Source organism: Nansenia antarctica (assembly GCF_963989245.1).
Source record: "Nansenia antarctica genome assembly, chromosome: 2".
Classification (NCBI taxonomy): Eukaryota; Metazoa; Chordata; class Actinopteri; order Argentiniformes; family Microstomatidae; genus Nansenia; species Nansenia antarctica.
In genome coordinates, this window is record NC_137675.1 from 50086997 (window position 1) to 50103053 (window position 16057).

The window sequence follows — 16057 nt, forward strand, 5'->3', positions numbered from 1 at the left end:
CCCCCCCCCCCCCCCCCCCCACTAGAAACCAGCAAAAAAGAACTTACTTAAAACCAATAAATACCATGAGAACAAGGTCATTGGCTGGTAATGGTTGCCATGCTTTATTCAGAACGACCACCTTAGGTAATGCCTGTGGAGGTTGAGGATAGATGCTGGTGCTGTGGGGCTGGTCCTTGTCAGTAGTTGCCACCATGGAAGCACAGTTCAATGGCTGCGTAGGTGTGTGCATGAGTAGATCTGTGAACAACGTTCACTTCTCAGCAGGGCAGGTTCAGTCTCTGAGGTGTTCATAGTAATACATACTCCTCCATGCTGCTACTGCTGTCACCGGTGTTGGCCCTGCTCAGCCTCCCATTGGTCAGGATGCGAGTGACAGTTGAGTTTGAGGGCCAATCACTCCCCTCCTCCAGCCCCCCGTCCAGCACCTGACTGTGTCCGTCTGAAAAGGTGAAGATGGGGTACTTGGATGAGGAGAGAGCCTGGGGAAGACAGAGGGACGTATTAGACAACTACGCGACAAGAGATCCATTATGCCCGCGTTTTCTCTCTCTGACAGGCAAGACTGTGTTGTAAGATTTGACATTAACTAAATAAGGCGATAAGAATTCACTTGAAACTTTGCAACATTGCGACCAAACCCACTAAAAGCCAGAGTGTTTGTAACCGTAAAGAAGGACATGTTTTGGAACAACAAAACACCTTCTTTACGGATACAAAGCACACTATTCATGCTCCTTTATCTCACAGCATATCTCTCAAGGGTATACAGCTGGATCCTGTCCAGGGATGAAACCTGTAACCAACCCGTTCTCCTGACCATGACTCCACACAGCCACACATACCGTGCTGACAGCTGAGCACAGAGACTCGAAGTCCTTCTGGCCCTTGGCATAGAAGCCTATGGTGCAGCTGGGGTCCATGCGACTGAAGCCCATTTTCCTGGGGCACTTACAGTGGAATGACTGCAGGGGGCGAGAGAGAGAGAGCAGAAAGTAAAGCGAGGTCCCATTATGGTCAGAGAGATTGGGGTTGAGGATGTGGAATATTCCAGGTTTTACAAGGTCTGAAAACGTGTGTGTGTGTGTGTGTGTGTGTGTGTGTGTGTATTGGCAACAACAAATGAGACCTCTACTATCCCCCTGTACTGTTTCTCCTTTGTAATAATATATATATATATATATATATATATATATATATATATATATATATATATATATATAAAGATTACTTTTTCCTGCTATGACTGGTGGATAGATGATTCACTTACTGAGTCAAACGTATCTGTTGTAAGTCGCTTTGGAATAAGGCGTCTGCTAAATGCCAAAAATGTAAATGTAAACAAATGCTTTTGACCCTGTCTATTTGGTTTTAGTGTATCCTGTAAGTGATAATAATCAATATAACTGTCAGACAGGTCATGGGAAAGAACAACACAGAGCAACCGAAGAACAGGAAGTCAGCCCTTCTGTTTACCTCCAGGGGGAAGCTGTCCTGCGTGGTGTCCACTGAGGACTGGCAGAGGTGGGGGTCCAAGTACAACAGCTGCTCGTCTGGAACACATGAACCACACCGCCAGAGTGAGCAAGAGAAGGGCAGAAAGGAGAGTGTTGGGGGGGTAGGAACAGAATGAAAGAGGAGGACCGTACACTACTGCACCTTGGAAGCCAACGAAGTACAGAGAGTGTTTGGGTTTGCCTCCGATGATTCCAATGCAGCATTCCAACCGGAGGAGATTCTATGGACGGATAAGAATCGGAGGCATTGCTTTCCATTCCCTGTAGGTCTGTGTGTGTGTCTGTGTGTGTGTATGCGGCTGTGACGTCACATGTACCTTGACACATCCGATGTAGGTGGGGTTGAGAGTCTCTCCTCCCAGACGAACAGGGATCAGGATGATGACAGACTTCCAGGCTTGGCAGGGTCCAGTGGGGCCCTCGGAGAGAGGTCGCTCGCACAGCCTCACCACGTCCCCGGTGTACACTACACACACAGGGGGGTGAGGAGGGAGGGAGGGATGCCAGGAGGAAGAAAAAAAAAAATCTGAAAAACACCATCTACTACGAGAAGTAGATGGGATGCATTGCCGAATAGGGAGGATGGGGAGATAACAAGAGTCTCTCACCGGTACAGTCTTGTGCCACGTACACCGCCAGATTGGGAACCTCAGCCGACGCTGCCACAGCTTTACTGTAACACACAAATATTCCACGTCACTAAGAGGTATAGTAGCATGGTCCTGAAGGGAGAGTACTATAGATTACATTCAACCTTTTTGTCATTGCAGATGACGATTTTTTTTTTTTGCTCTAGGCACAGGGTCAGCCATAGTCAGTGCCTCTGGAGCAATTAGGGGTTAAGTAAGTGCCTTGCTCAAGGCAGTGGTAGGCACTTAAGATATGATGGCACAGCAACCCTCCAGTCACCAGCTCCCACGCAGCTCCCTCCTGAGGCGGGGATCGAACCAGCGACCTTCCGACTGCTAGACGGCCTCTCTAACCTCTAGGCTACTGCTGCCCCGTTCTGACTTTTCTTTTGAAACACGGAACTACGTTTCAACGTTGAGAATCACAACACAGACTCGCTAGTCAAGCCAAAATACTAAAACGCAAGGGATCGGGTGAGTAATCCCCACTGCTACCTAGTTAACTACAACACTACTTTACATTGTTAGGAAGTCACAAAACAAGCTGTGTTAGTTGACTAGCGATGTGTCATTGATTTTCAACAACGCGGAAATGTATTGAGTCTGATCGTTACATCGGATCCCGACATGAGGACCAAAGCATTAGAACGTGTCACATTTAGGTTCTCCAAAGGTCTCACCGGAGTATGTGTGCCACGATGGAGGGGCCGTACCAGTCGCCGGCCTTCTTCCCGGAGCTCTTGCCCAGCTCTACCAGCTGGTGCAGCCCGAACGGAGAGCGGGGGTCGTCCCCGAACCAGGACACCATCCGCGTGTGTGTGCCCTCCGTCCGGCTGTCCCGGTGGGACCCCAGGCTGTTCCTACGGACCGTCTTGGGTCCCTGCTGACCGGTCCTGTCACTGTCCTGGCGGGGGGTGGGGTGAGAGCCCAGGCCCTCTGTGCCATCTTTGGGGAGATGGACGCCGGAGGGCCAGGTCCAGCCTGGAGACAACGCACATGACAACGGACGTGACAACGGACATGACTGTGACATAATATAATGTGGAACTCTGGATATTGCCAACAGGATATGAATACAATGCAGAGAGCTGTTATTGCAACCAGGTGTGGGTGTATGTATGTATGTGTGTGTGTGTGTGTTTATGTACGTGTGTGTATGTGTGTATCTGTTTATGTATATGTATGTGTGTGTATGTTTGTGAGTGAGTGTGTGTGTATGTATGTGTGTGTGCGTGTGTGTGTGTGTATCAGTGCTCTTACCTGGGGAGTGCATGTGCAGCAGCAGCCCCTGTGCCAGCAGCATCTGTCCGCTGCGGAGCATGCAGCCCCAGCCGCTGTCTGTGGTCAGGGTGGAGCCCCCCAGCGGTGAGAACCCCCGCCTGTACGTCAGCCACAGCAGAGAGGCGAAGGCCCGGCGGAAACGCTCCCTGTCCACTGGTGACAAACGAAAGATACGCTCGACATGAAGGAGGAGCTCTCTCACAGATCTGTCTCGGTTTCAACACCCAGACCTGCTGTTGACAATCATTAGCCAGTACAAACTGCAAACTAACAATTCAAAATGAGACAATATCATTCCATATACCACATTGGTAGGGACACATACACACAGACACAGACATGCACGCACGCACGCACGCACGCACGCACGCACGCACGCACACACACACACACACACACACGTTTAAGCACTTTATAGGGGAGGTTTCTCAACAAGCCCTACAGGGTTTTCTTCACCTCCCTTGCACAATGCCTTTCTTTCTTGTGGTGTGTGTATGCAAATAAAAAATCAAACGCAGATCTCCCAGGGCATCTCTCACCTCCATGACTGAGCAGGAAGGACTGTCCCAGCATGGTCAGAGGAGAGGTCTTACTGAAGCGGGACTTTGACTTGAATGACCAGCCTATGAGGACGAAAAAAAGACAAGTCAACATGACCTACAACCAAAGAGGCCCGGTCAACGTGTGGGTCAACGTGTGGGTCAATGTGTGGGTCAACGTGTGGGTCAATGTGTGGGTGCTGAACACAGACGTTTCAGGTACACTGACCGTATTTGACAGTGTTCCATGCAGAGACCAGCTTGGACTTGAGTCTGCCCCTCTCCTCTGGCTCCTCCGGGTCATCGTCAGTATCCTCCCTGCCTCCCTCAGAGCCCTGGTTACCCAGGGACACCGTGGAGAGGTGGAACCAGTCGTCACTGGTCGACTGTTCACCGTCGGGGCACCGGCCCTCACAAGAAGAACTGGGGTCCATGACAACTGGGGTTGGCCAACACTGAGTGTGGTGGACGTCGCCTTATCGCCATAGCAACCTGCGTGTGGAGAGGGAGGGGGGCGGATACCGGATAGGGAGTTGTTTTGGCCTTAAATGGTCTGTGACTGATACGGTACACTGCTTAGTGACTAGACGATTGTTCTCCCCTCAAAACTGCGGAGTGGCAAAATAGCTAGGCTAAAAAGTTATGGATGAGTAGTGAGAGGCTTGGAGTAGAGTAGAGTAGTCTCACATAAAGTCCTCTATCCAGGAACTAGGCATGTTTATTTTCAACAGAAACATTCATAATTCACCTTGCCATTGAATTAGACTGAAGGCATGTGACTTAGCCTACATGTGATCAGAGGAATTTCAGACATGTAGTTCCGGGTGTTCTTTGTGAGTTATTTGAAAGTAGGCCTAATTAAATGAATGGAGCATTATCCACATTGTAGTTTATGAGCAATATCAGTGTCATGAAATAATACAGTTACAGATGTAGGTATCTTAAGCTATGGGTTTTCAATGTTATGTCACATATAGTTTACCTTCCCCCCCCAAAAACACAACATCATTGGGGAATTTTGGTAACAAATGACCAAATTAAAATATGTCTGCCTGAAAGAGTGGGTGTTAGCTATCATATGATACAATGAGTTGAGAAAATATGTCATATCTCTTATATATCACTTATCTCTTGGTTGTTACGGTAGGCCTTCAGTTTAAAAAAAAATCTTTCTATAGCCTACGTCCCTTCTCTCATCTATCCATCCTCTCTCTCATCTATCCATCCTCTCTCATCTATCCATCCTCTCTCTCATCTATCCATCCTCTCTCTCATCTATCCATCCTCTCTCATCTATCCATCCTCTCTCTCATCTATCCATCCTCTCTCATCTATCCATCCTCTCTCTCATCTATCCATCCTCTCTCTCATCTATCCATCCTCGTCTCATCTATCCATCCTCTCGCTCATCTATCCATCCTCTCTCATCTATCCATCCTCTCGCTCATCTATCCATCCTCTCTCTCATCTATCCATCCTCTCTCTCATCTATCCATCCAACCAACCTATTTCACTTTCTTTCAACTACCCAGAAAATCATCAATTATTGAAACTATTGAAAAACACGATAAAGTCGCAATCAGACCATTTAAATCACAAAGTCGCAATCAGACCATTTCAATACCGTAGGCTACGCAGTTCCTGTGTCATAAACGGCAGTGTAACCATAACTGGAGACACTGTTAGATACAAGAAATTAACGGTCAACATGTCTAGTCTCATCCTATCTAGACTGTTTCGCCCCAAAATGTTAAAGATAAATATACAAAGTGAATATTTAGTTATTGACAGCATCAGATGCAGCTGCATTTCTGGATTTGAGTGTCATTCTGTACATGATGAAATAGGGAAACAAAGGTACCAATATACAATAATAGACACTCTCATTAAGGCAATTAATGTATTATTTTATCAACTTATATAAAACACTAAAAAGGTACATTGATAACAATTCTTATCCCCACTGTTTATGAAGGAAGACGGCTGAGAAATGTAAATGTAATTTCTGACTTTATTTCACAAACATATAAACTCTTTGCTTTCATTTGACACCCGGTTTAATATCATATTTAATATGCCCCTTTGCCCTTAATTAGATGGCAAGCTAACCAGATAAACAAGCTAGCCGTAGTTTTCCATTGCTTAGCGGATTAACAATTTGTCCTCTTACCTTCATTCATACATCTGTCATCCTGTGTCGTTCACAACAAGCCAACTGTCAATAAAGATGACTCTAACTCAGGGTGCTTTTATAAAAAGAACCTTATCCCAGATTACAAAAGTGATCTAGCGTCTCACTTCCTGTTTGTCTACTCAGTAGCCCAAATCGGCATCGTGATTGGTCAGGAAGGACCAATAGTTTTAACGCGTGATCTCTCCACTTCACTAGTTCCTCCCACAAAAAATAGCTACACAAGAATGGATGGATTCTCTCAGAATTTTATTAGACATTATGCACTTTAGGCTTTTTTGCATTAGTTTCACAACAGTGCCTAGTAGGGAATAAATGACATGGACTACAATGAATAGAGAGAAGTGTCATAAAAAAAGTCATTACCACAGACAAAATGGAAAGGGGCCATAGGGGTATATTGCAACTCTCAATCTTATGGAATGACAGAAGTAAAACTGCAGAAAATAGGACAACCACATAGATTTGGTAGATTCTCCACTGTAGCAATTTAGAGATTTAAATAACAATGTCAAAGAAAAATGCACAGATAAACCATTTGAGAAGAATATATAAATAATTTTAAAAATCATAATAAATAGACACATTATTCAATAAATAATAGATACATTTGACACAAAATAAAGTGCAATTTTTTGCGTTCACACACACACTCACACTCACACACACACACACACACACACACACACACACACACACACACACACACACACACACACACACACACACACACACACACACATACAGGCGTTTAACAAATAAGAAGGGTTTGTTTCCTCTGTAGAACATTTCAAGGACTACATTTTACATACACCTTTTCTGCCACATCTACTGTATTCAGCATCATAAATTCATCCTTCTCGGTTGGTCATAATATACACAGCATTTATGAGAAAAAACAAACACAAACAGACAAACGAACAAACTGACCATGGTCCTCTTATTCAATCAAGATTAGTAACATAGAAACATATCTAGGCTCAGCGCAGATGAAATTCAAATGAATTCCTGAACAAAAAAATGGAGTAGAGGTCCATAACAATATAAAAAATCTAAGATATGCAATATTAATATCTGGGCTCTGATGAAATCCTGGCTTCGTTTGTGAAATAAATATACATGGCCATTTGACCCCATCCATTTTCAGAACGCTCTTACAGTGGCCACCAGGGGGCAGTCTGACACAGGTCTGGGCATGGAAACGTTCCGTTCTGTCACTAACAAGAGTTCACTCACATCTGGGAATTCTACATAGGACTTGCATATGATTAGGCTACACATCACTGTAAACAACACCTTATCCCTAAATTAAAACACTGGCACTTTTCTTCACACATGACGTTATACACTGCTACGTTTGCAGACATTGAAGAGGGAGAGAGAGTCCTAGCCTACGCCAGAGTATGAAGTCTCACACTTCCATTACGTCTACCTTCTCATCTGACCACACTTACATGAACACACACACACACACACACACACACACACGCACGCACATACACACAAACACGCACGCACGCACATACACACAAACACGCACGCACGCACGCACACACTGAGACATTGAAGTGCCCCCTCCTTTACACTTCAATTCACTAGCACTGTACTCATTTAAGAACCTAAAAGAATTGCACAATTTCACATGGGTCAATGGAGACACTTCATGGAACAATATGTCTGCTTGCTTGTCTTATTGCAAACCTTTTTCCTCCCCACTACCATCCAGTCACGGGCACATTGTAAACATAAACAATGTAGGACACACAGGAAATGGCATGAAAAGCACATTGCATAGTGTCCCTGTGCAAGTTCATATCGTCCCCGTCCCCCCCCTAATCCAGCCCTTAAAACACATCATAACAGATTATTTAACGTCTCCTCACATAGATTACCCTCCCAGTCAGTCACAGTTATCACAAACAGCAAGCAGGTCCTAATTTGAGTCCTGGCGACACGTCAGCACGGATCATTAAAGACGACAGACTCTATTCTGCTGCGGTGGTTTTTTCTCTCTTTAAGTTACACTCATGCAGCGATTCTTGCCTCGACCATTTAAGAGGTACTATTTGATGAGAGAGAGAGAGAGAGAGAGAGAGAGAGAGAGAGAGAGAGAGAGAGAGAGAGAGAGAGAGAGAGAGAGAGAGAGAGAGAGAGAGACAGAGAGAGACCGTGGTGTTTCAGCTGAATTAAAAGATGGCACCAGAGCTGACTTTGACGCGTAATGCCCATGTACTGTACTGTCGACAGGAACGTCTGGACATGTTGACATGCTGTTTACATTAGACATGTGTTATGTGTGTGGTTGACATAATGTTCACAGTGTTCACTACCATAAGGTCTGTTTTAATGATTTCTTCTTTTTTTCCCCCCCCTCTTCTCCTTAAATATTCTATCTCTCATTTACAATGTGGAACATGCAATTAAAGGACATACGCTTCTACTATATACACATATAGTGGTGCACGGTAACATACATAGAACACACCTTATACCATTAATTTGAGAACAGTAGTTGAAGCACCTTTCCTCCACACATCTTCTTGTTTTATCTACATGTCCGCATCTATTTGGTGTTTTAGTTTTTTTTAGGCGTTTTTCAAATGTTTTCCCTTAGTTTTTTGGGGAGGGGGGTGGGGTGGGGGGGGGGTGAACGTCCAGCCAGTGCCTGATAGGGTGCCACGTTGCCATGGGAAATTCCGACCTTGCTCTCCCTCACTCCCAGCTCACGAGTGGTGCTTGGTGGAACTCCGCACGTTCGCCTTGTCGGCCTGAGCTGAGCCGGCGGCGGGGCTTGACGTCGTCACCTGGGCCCCGCCCCGTCGACTGCCTCCGGACGAAACCTCGGACTTTCCTGCAGAGCTTCCCCGCCTCTCCTCGCTTGCCTTGGGGGTGTCTTTCCCCTTGGCCCCCTCCTGGGATCCCATCTTCATCGGCCCCAGCACGGTCTTGGCCACGGTGGTGAGATGGGTCACGAAGCTGGCCTTGTCGCAGGGGGAGACGGGCCGGGACTTGACAGAGCAGGGGGACACGGCGGTGGAGGACGGCGACATGGGGTTCTCCTCCACCACCTCCAGGTAGGTCTTCTCCTCCCGGGCCCCTCGGTAGCAGCTCGACGGGGCCGACACCTTCTCCGGTCTGGGTTTGGTTGCGGCCGGACCCGGGCCTGGGCCTGTGGCTATCGACGGGGCTGGGGCGTGCGCTGGGACTGGAGGAGCAGGTCCTCTAACCCTGGTATCGGACGCCTTTTCGCTGCCACCCATCCCTCCCTTCACGGTACCCGCTCCCATCTCCGTCCCCCTACTCGCCCTGGTCACCTCTGTGGCCGCCGCCCTCTGTGGGGCGACTGTGTCTTGGCCTCCTCCCGCTTTCCCCTTCTCCTCGCTCTTCTCCTGGCCTCTGGCTGCTGCGGAGAAGGCGGCGTCCGTCTGGACGCTCTGGTGCCTCCGGTCCTGGGGCAGCAGACCCTGCGGCGACGTACCCGAGACCGGAGCCCTGTCGGCGGGTTGAGACGCCACCTCAGAGCCCGGGGAGCTCGAATGCGGAGGCTTCCCTGCAGGACTGGACCTGGAGGTCCCTGGAGTGGAGGGGGTGCTGGCCGGGCTAGGAGTGGACTGGGCCTCCCCCCCTACGGCCGCTCTGCTCTTCGGAGCCTCGCGGGGAGGAAACGGGTGCCTGGCCGTCTCGCCGGCGGCGGTGGCGCCGCTCCTGTACTCTCTGACGGACGGGACGTCGTGAGCGTGAGCCTCGGACGCCTCGGCGGTCAGGAGGGGGGCGCCGCCTCCTCTCTCCCTCCCCGTGAACAGAGTGTCCCTGCTCAGGGGCGACTCCTGCCTCCCCAGCCTCCTCACGGGCTTCAGGACCCCCGTCTCACCGGCGGCAGCGGTGGCGGTGGTGGGCGGAGAGGGGGAGGAGGAGGAGGAGGGGGAGGGCGGAGCGGGCATGTTCTCCCCTTCCATCTCCAGCAGGCTCTGCAGGCTGTGCTCGCAGTGGAAGGAGTCCCTCCGGTAGTCGCCGTGGGTGACCTCCAGGCTGTGCTTCCGCATTGACACCCCGCCCGCCAGCGGGGAGGAGGAGGAGGAGGAGGAGGAGGAAGAGGTGGAGGGCAGGAGGGGAGCCCCGCCGCCGCCTCCGCCGCCGCCGCCCAGCTTCTCGGCCGACTGAACGCGCTGGAGCAGCGGGGAGCGAGGGGGCTCGGCGCTCTTGGGCCGGGGCCGCGCCACGGGGGGGGAGGAGTGGAGCTTGGCGGGGAAGGTCTGCGTGGTGTTGGAGCTGCCCACCGTGTGGCCCGACAGGGGCGGCGGGGAGGCGGTGGTGGGGGAGGGGGTGTGGGCCAGGGGGGACAGGGGGATGTTGCCGGCGGACTTGCAGCGGGCCGAGCGGTACTGGCGGTGGAGCTTGGGGGAGAGGCCGTGCAGGGAGCTGGGCCTCATGTGCTGGGAGGCGGCGGGGGAGTTGGGGGTGCTGGAGGCCGGTGAGCTGCTCTGAGGGGAGTTGACTGGGGGAGGAGAAGAAGACACACACGTCAGTCACACTTCACCTCCTTCACACTCCTGTCTATATTTACAGTACCAGTAAAACGTTTGGACACAAGTGTATGGTCAAAAGTGTGTCCAATCTTTTGACTGGTACGGTACATCATACTACATACTTAACATACTAGTAGCACTTAAACAGGCGATCGCAGCAACACTGAATGTTCAGTACTGGCTGTCCATGATAGAGGAATGCAGGGTTTTTCCTGGCTCAGGAGACAGCCGTTAAATGGTCAGTTCTGGTGGCTAGAAACACTGGGCCTGAATTGAAGATTTTCCTTAGATGGGCCGGAAAAAACGTGAATGGGGGCCCGTCAGAGATTCTCTATGCAGGAAAAACCCTGGATGAATGTAATGTACCTTACAGGACCGTCTACTTCTTGAGGTGAAGTTACTTTTCCAAGACATTGAAGGTGCTTGAACACCATAGTGTTGAGTGTGTGCAGATTTAAAGGAAGATAATGCTGGGGTGTCTTCATGGGCTGTAGGATGAGGGCTAGTGGACTATTACCTAGTGTGGAGACTAGAGGGCATCCTGGAGTAGGTAGGACTGTCCAGACTGACCTGGGTAGGACCAGACTGACCTGGGTAGAACCAGACTGACCTGGGTAGGACCAGACTGACCTGGGTAGGACCAGACTGACCTGGGTAGAACCAGACTGACCTGGGCAGGACCCTCCAGACTGACCTGGTAGAACCCTCCAGACGTACGTACCTGGGTAGGTGGACTCGGGGGTGGAGCGGTAGCTCTGGGTGGGGGAGCGGGCGGAGAGGCTGTGCGTGGGGGAACCGGGGAGGCTGTCCCCCGATGACAGGGAGCGGTTCAGGGAGGACAGGCTCCGGCTGGTGTGGAGCAGGTTGGACTGTTTGGTGATCTTCCTGAACAAGGAGCTGCGCTTCTTACTGGAGGAGAGAGAGAGAGAGAGAGAGAGAGAGAGAGAGAAACGGAGAACGGACAGAGAGAGAGAGGTGGGGATGGTATAGAGAGAGAGAGAGAGAGAGGAGGGGAGAGAGAGGGGGGGGAGAGAGAGAGAGAGAGGGAGAGAGAGGTTAGGAGAGAGAGAGAGAGGGGAGAGAGGGAGAGGAGAGAGAGTGTGAGGGGAGAGAGAGAGAGAGAGAGAGAGAGAGGGAGAGGGGAGAGAGAGGGTGAGGGGAGAGAGAGAGAGACAGAGAGAGGGGAGAGAGAGAGAGGGAGAGAGGGGGGGAGAGAGATAGATAGAGGGAGTGAGAGAGAGGGGAGAGAGAGGGAGAGAGAAAGAGAGATAAAAAACCAAAGTGAGTCACTGACACCTGTGTGTAGAGAGCTTATTTGGGACCCTAGGTTCTAGCGGGGGTGGTACAGCGGGGGTGGTACAGCGTGGCGCTGGTCAGAGCAGCGTGCGTACCTCTCCTGTCCCTCCTTGGCCGTGGTCTTCTTGTTGCGCCGCGCCATCTTAGACTTGTAGCTGGACTTGCGGGCCGGGCCGATCTTGATGGACGTGTTTTCGAAGGGAGTGGTGGTCACTGTCACTTTGTTTCCGCTCTGTCGAGACCAAAAAGAAAACGTTCGCTTTCCCGCTCGTATTCGTTTCCCTCGATGATTATGATGATTATTATTATTATTATTATTATTCTACCTTTTTTTCTGTTTCTTTTATTCTCTATATTCCCTCTCTCACCTTGAGGATGAGCTCCACCACCTCCGTGTGCACCAGGCCGTGCACCGACTCCCCGTTCACGTGGGTGATGAGGTCACCGGCGTACAGTCCCGCCTCCTGGGCGGGGCCTCCGTCCTCCACGTGCTGCGATTGGATAAAACATCACTCAATCAAACCGCTTGGGTCAAACTACAGCTCTAAGAACGACAGAATCGGTCCGTCAATAAAACCGCAGAAAAACAGCTACCGCGATGACAGAGAACGTCTAACAAACGTCTGGCAACAAACACGATTACATCATCATCGATACACACACACACCGCTCGATCGATCCGTAAAAACATGTCTCTCACCCAGACCATGTGATGTACGCTGTAGACGTCGCTGTCCCCCATGTAGACCCGGATGGCCCGCAGGGTGAAGCCGTACTTCTTGCCTGAGCGGTGGATGGTGATGGGGGAGCGCACCACGCTGACCGTGGGGGAGTAGTCCCGGCTGGGGGAAGAGTCACGGGACGAGGGGTTGGAGGAGATGGACCGGGGGGACATGGGGCTGGCCAGGGGGGACGTACCATGCTGCTCCACTGAGGAGGGGGGGAGGGAGGGAGGGGAAGACAGAAAGAGAGAGAGAGAGGGGGGGGAACAGAGAGAGAGAGAAAGGGGGGGAGAGAGAGAGAGAGAGGGGGGAACAGAGAGAGAGAGAAAGAGGGAGGGAGAGAGAAAGAGAGAGGAGGGGGACAGAGATTAGAGAGTTATAAAAAAATAAAATAAAAAAATAAAAAATAATAATGATAATAATAATACTAATAATGAAAAACGATCAAGTCTGAGAAAGTCATTATATGCAGCTGTACACAGTCTAAATAAGTCAAATGAAGGTCAAAGCAGTACATTCAGCCCATGAATAAGAAAACACACCAAAAATTCACTTAAAAAATCACTAAAACACAAAATATGAAACATTTTCCAGTTAGAAATGGATGTGTTGTTTGTGACAGACAGGACCAGTCTCTCCTCCGTCCTACAGCGCCTCACCTGCGGGGATGATGACAGACAGCGCGGTGGCCGAGGCCGACTTGATGACCTTGGTCCCGGGTCTGGAGTCGGGCTGGTGGTGGCGGACCCTCCGGAGGACCAGGTCGTTGGTGGCCCGGGGCCCCTGGGGCTCGGCGGGGCCTGAGGCAGCAGCAGCAGGGCTGGGGGTCGGGGTGGCGCCCCCTGCTGCGTCGGCAGGCCTCAACACTTTGTCTGAGACAGAGGAGCAGGACGGAGGCTCAGCTACTAGCATATACAGGCAGCATATTGTTATATATACATGTATGTTACAGTACATGTGGGAATACGGTACATGTGGGAAAACTAGGGTTAGGGTTAGGTGCTAGGGTGCTACGGTTAGGGTTAGGATTAGGGTTAGGGTTAGGGTTAGACATGCCAGCATGTACCAAGTCGACGTAGCACCCAACCCTAACCCTAGTTTTCCCACATGTACCGTATTCCCACATGTACCGTAACATATATATAACATATACACTGTATATGTTATATGTTATATGTATGTTATAAATCATCACTTTTCAAAAAATGCTGGTCGAGAGAGGCGTTGCTTGTTCGCCGCTTCTCCGCCCGAAATCTAGGTGTAATTGCAGTATACAGAGTAGATTGTCCTACAAAGACACTTAGATTTAGATTTAGTAATCTAAAAATGTATTAGACCCCTATACTTTCTTTTATCTATTTTTTGGTTTCTTTTCATTTTACTACTCGATCTTTTCAGTTTGTAAAGCGTCTTTGAGTGTCTAGAAAAGCGCTATATATGTCTAATGTATTATTATTATTATTATTATATTGATATAAGATTATAGAAACAACAGTGGGTTAGGTCAGAGCTCTCAGCCTTGTCTGTACAGTTCTGGGCTCTAAAGGTCTGGTCTATAAAGCAGTTATAGTGAATTGATTATCCAGAATGTTACAACGTTAACATTGTATTTCTCTAAGATCACAACGCCATCGCGTGATTGAATGTTTTTTTTGGAGTTATTCATTTTCTTCCTATCTTCCTCTTTGGTTACACCCTTTCTCCCCCCCTCAGGGCTGAAATCTAACTTACCCACATAAGTGCCTTCATTCATCTGTCAGCCCAAATGTCACATTGATGTCTATGCGTGACTCACATGCAAGATAAAGTGACATGACTCTCTCATGTCTGTCTGTCTGTCTCTCTCTCTCTCTCCCTCCTCCCCCCTCTCTCTCTCCCTGCTTTCTCTCTGTCTCTGTCTCTCTCTTTCTGTCTCTCTCTCTCTCTCTCTCTCTCTCTCTCTCTCTCTGTCTCTCTCTCTCTCGCTGTCTCTCTCTCTCTGTGTCTCGGTCTCTCTCTCTCACTGTCTCTGTCTCTCTCTCTCTGTCTCTCTCTCTGTCTCTCTCTCTCTGTCTCTCTCTCACTGTCTCTGTCTCTCTCTCTCTGTCTTTCTGTCTCTCTCTCTCTCTCTGTCTCTCTCTCTGTCTCTCTCTCTCTGTCTCTCTCTCTCTGTGTCTCTCTCTCTCTGTGTCTCTCTCTCTATCTCTCTCCCTTCCTCTCTCCCTCCCTCCCTCCATCCCTCCCTTCATCTCTCTCTCTCTCTCCCCAGTGACCTCACCTCCAGCAGTGAAGCCGTTGCCTTCCTTGGGGGGGGTCCTCAGGTCCCCCTGGGTGGAGGTGGTCCCCATGGCGCCCTCCAGAGACACCCCCCTGGCCTTCACCGGCGGCTGCCTGGTGGGGACGGGCAGCTCAGGGTCGCCTTCTAGCGGCGAGGCGAAGCGGTGTGTGTCCATGAGGGCGGAGAAGCGGCGTCGGGCTCCAGAGGGAGGGCTGGAGTCACTCTCGGTGAAGGACGACTCGGAGCACGACAGGCGCTTCCTGGACACCACAGCACACCACAGGAGAGTGTTGTAAACAGGTAACATGTACTTTCTACTACTTACAGTCTGTCTACACTTCAATAGAGTCATCAGAACATCAGCAATCATTTCAACAGATTTTTTATTCTTTTTTATTCATCAGTGGTCCACTTAACTCATGTAGTGCCAAGGGTGAATAAAGTCGCCCAAATTGTCAAAGCTCTAGAGTGCCAAGGGTGACTTTGGCTGCATTCGTAAATTCGCTCTGGAAATCTAATCAGCGTTCATGGAATGCCTCTCGTCCAATCAAATGACTCAGTCCCTTTATGACGTTGAACTCAGTGTGCGCTCCGGCGCAGAGAATTTATAGAGAGAAATTTCCAGAGAGAATTTTACAAACGCAGCCTTTATTCGCAAAAAATGCAATGCCAATATCAAAGTGTTGTTCCTAGGCACATAAAACACTTGGCACTCTAGGCGGTTAGGAGTGTTCTGGAATGAACTGTCAGTTGGTGAGTTAAACAGCTCGGTGTCCCTTCTCCTACAACATGAACTAACTACTGCAGATAGGCTACTCAAGGTCACTCCAGCCAATGACACTGGACAGAAGGCAGGCAGTTTCAGGCAGTTTCAGCCTGTTTCTAGGCAGTTTCAGGCAGTTTCAGGCGGTTTCTAGGCAGTTTCAGGCGGTTTCTAGCCAGGGAGCCCCGTGTCTGGGGTCCAGACTCACATCTCAGGTGAGCCGGTCCTCCAGCTCTTGTCCCGCAGGGTGAGGCTGCCCAGGCTCTCCCTCTTGGCCACCCGGTCCTCCCTGGGGCCCTTGTGCTCCCGCCTGGTGACGGGCGGAGGCTTGTGCTC

General features: G+C 49.9%; 2 protein-coding genes across 2 annotated transcripts in view; both read right to left on the reverse strand.

Annotated features, from left to right (window-relative positions):
* Positions 1 to 105: 105 nt before the first annotated feature.
* atg4db (autophagy related 4D, cysteine peptidase b) lies at positions 106 to 6270 on the reverse strand. Its single transcript, XM_080524056.1, has 11 exons — positions 6137 to 6270; positions 4196 to 4458; positions 3967 to 4050; positions 3407 to 3580; positions 2827 to 3127; positions 2126 to 2190; positions 1835 to 1983; positions 1660 to 1738; positions 1477 to 1553; positions 846 to 965; positions 106 to 482 (listed from the first exon to the last, which is right to left on the reverse strand). Exons 2-11 carry the CDS (start codon positions 4398 to 4400, stop codon positions 291 to 293), a joined length of 1446 nt encoding a protein of 481 aa, XP_080380182.1. The 5' UTR covers positions 4401 to 4458; positions 6137 to 6270; the 3' UTR covers positions 106 to 290.
* A 2610-nt stretch (positions 6271 to 8880) lies between these two features.
* The window catches only part of mast1b (microtubule associated serine/threonine kinase 1b), a gene marked incomplete at both ends in the record, with an annotated part of 77632 nt that continues 70455 nt past the window's right edge, over positions 8881 to 16057 (reverse strand). Inside the window, 8 exons of the mRNA XM_080524045.1 lie at positions 8881 to 10652; positions 11405 to 11592; positions 12075 to 12211; positions 12348 to 12470; positions 12680 to 12909; positions 13361 to 13573; positions 14959 to 15218; positions 15930 to 16057. The exon at positions 15930 to 16057 is cut by the window's right edge and continues 33 nt beyond it. Coding sequence (XP_080380171.1) covers positions 8881 to 10652; positions 11405 to 11592; positions 12075 to 12211; positions 12348 to 12470; positions 12680 to 12909; positions 13361 to 13573; positions 14959 to 15218; positions 15930 to 16057 — 3051 coding nt within the window. The remainder of the gene's footprint in view (positions 10653 to 11404; positions 11593 to 12074; positions 12212 to 12347; positions 12471 to 12679; positions 12910 to 13360; positions 13574 to 14958; positions 15219 to 15929) is intronic.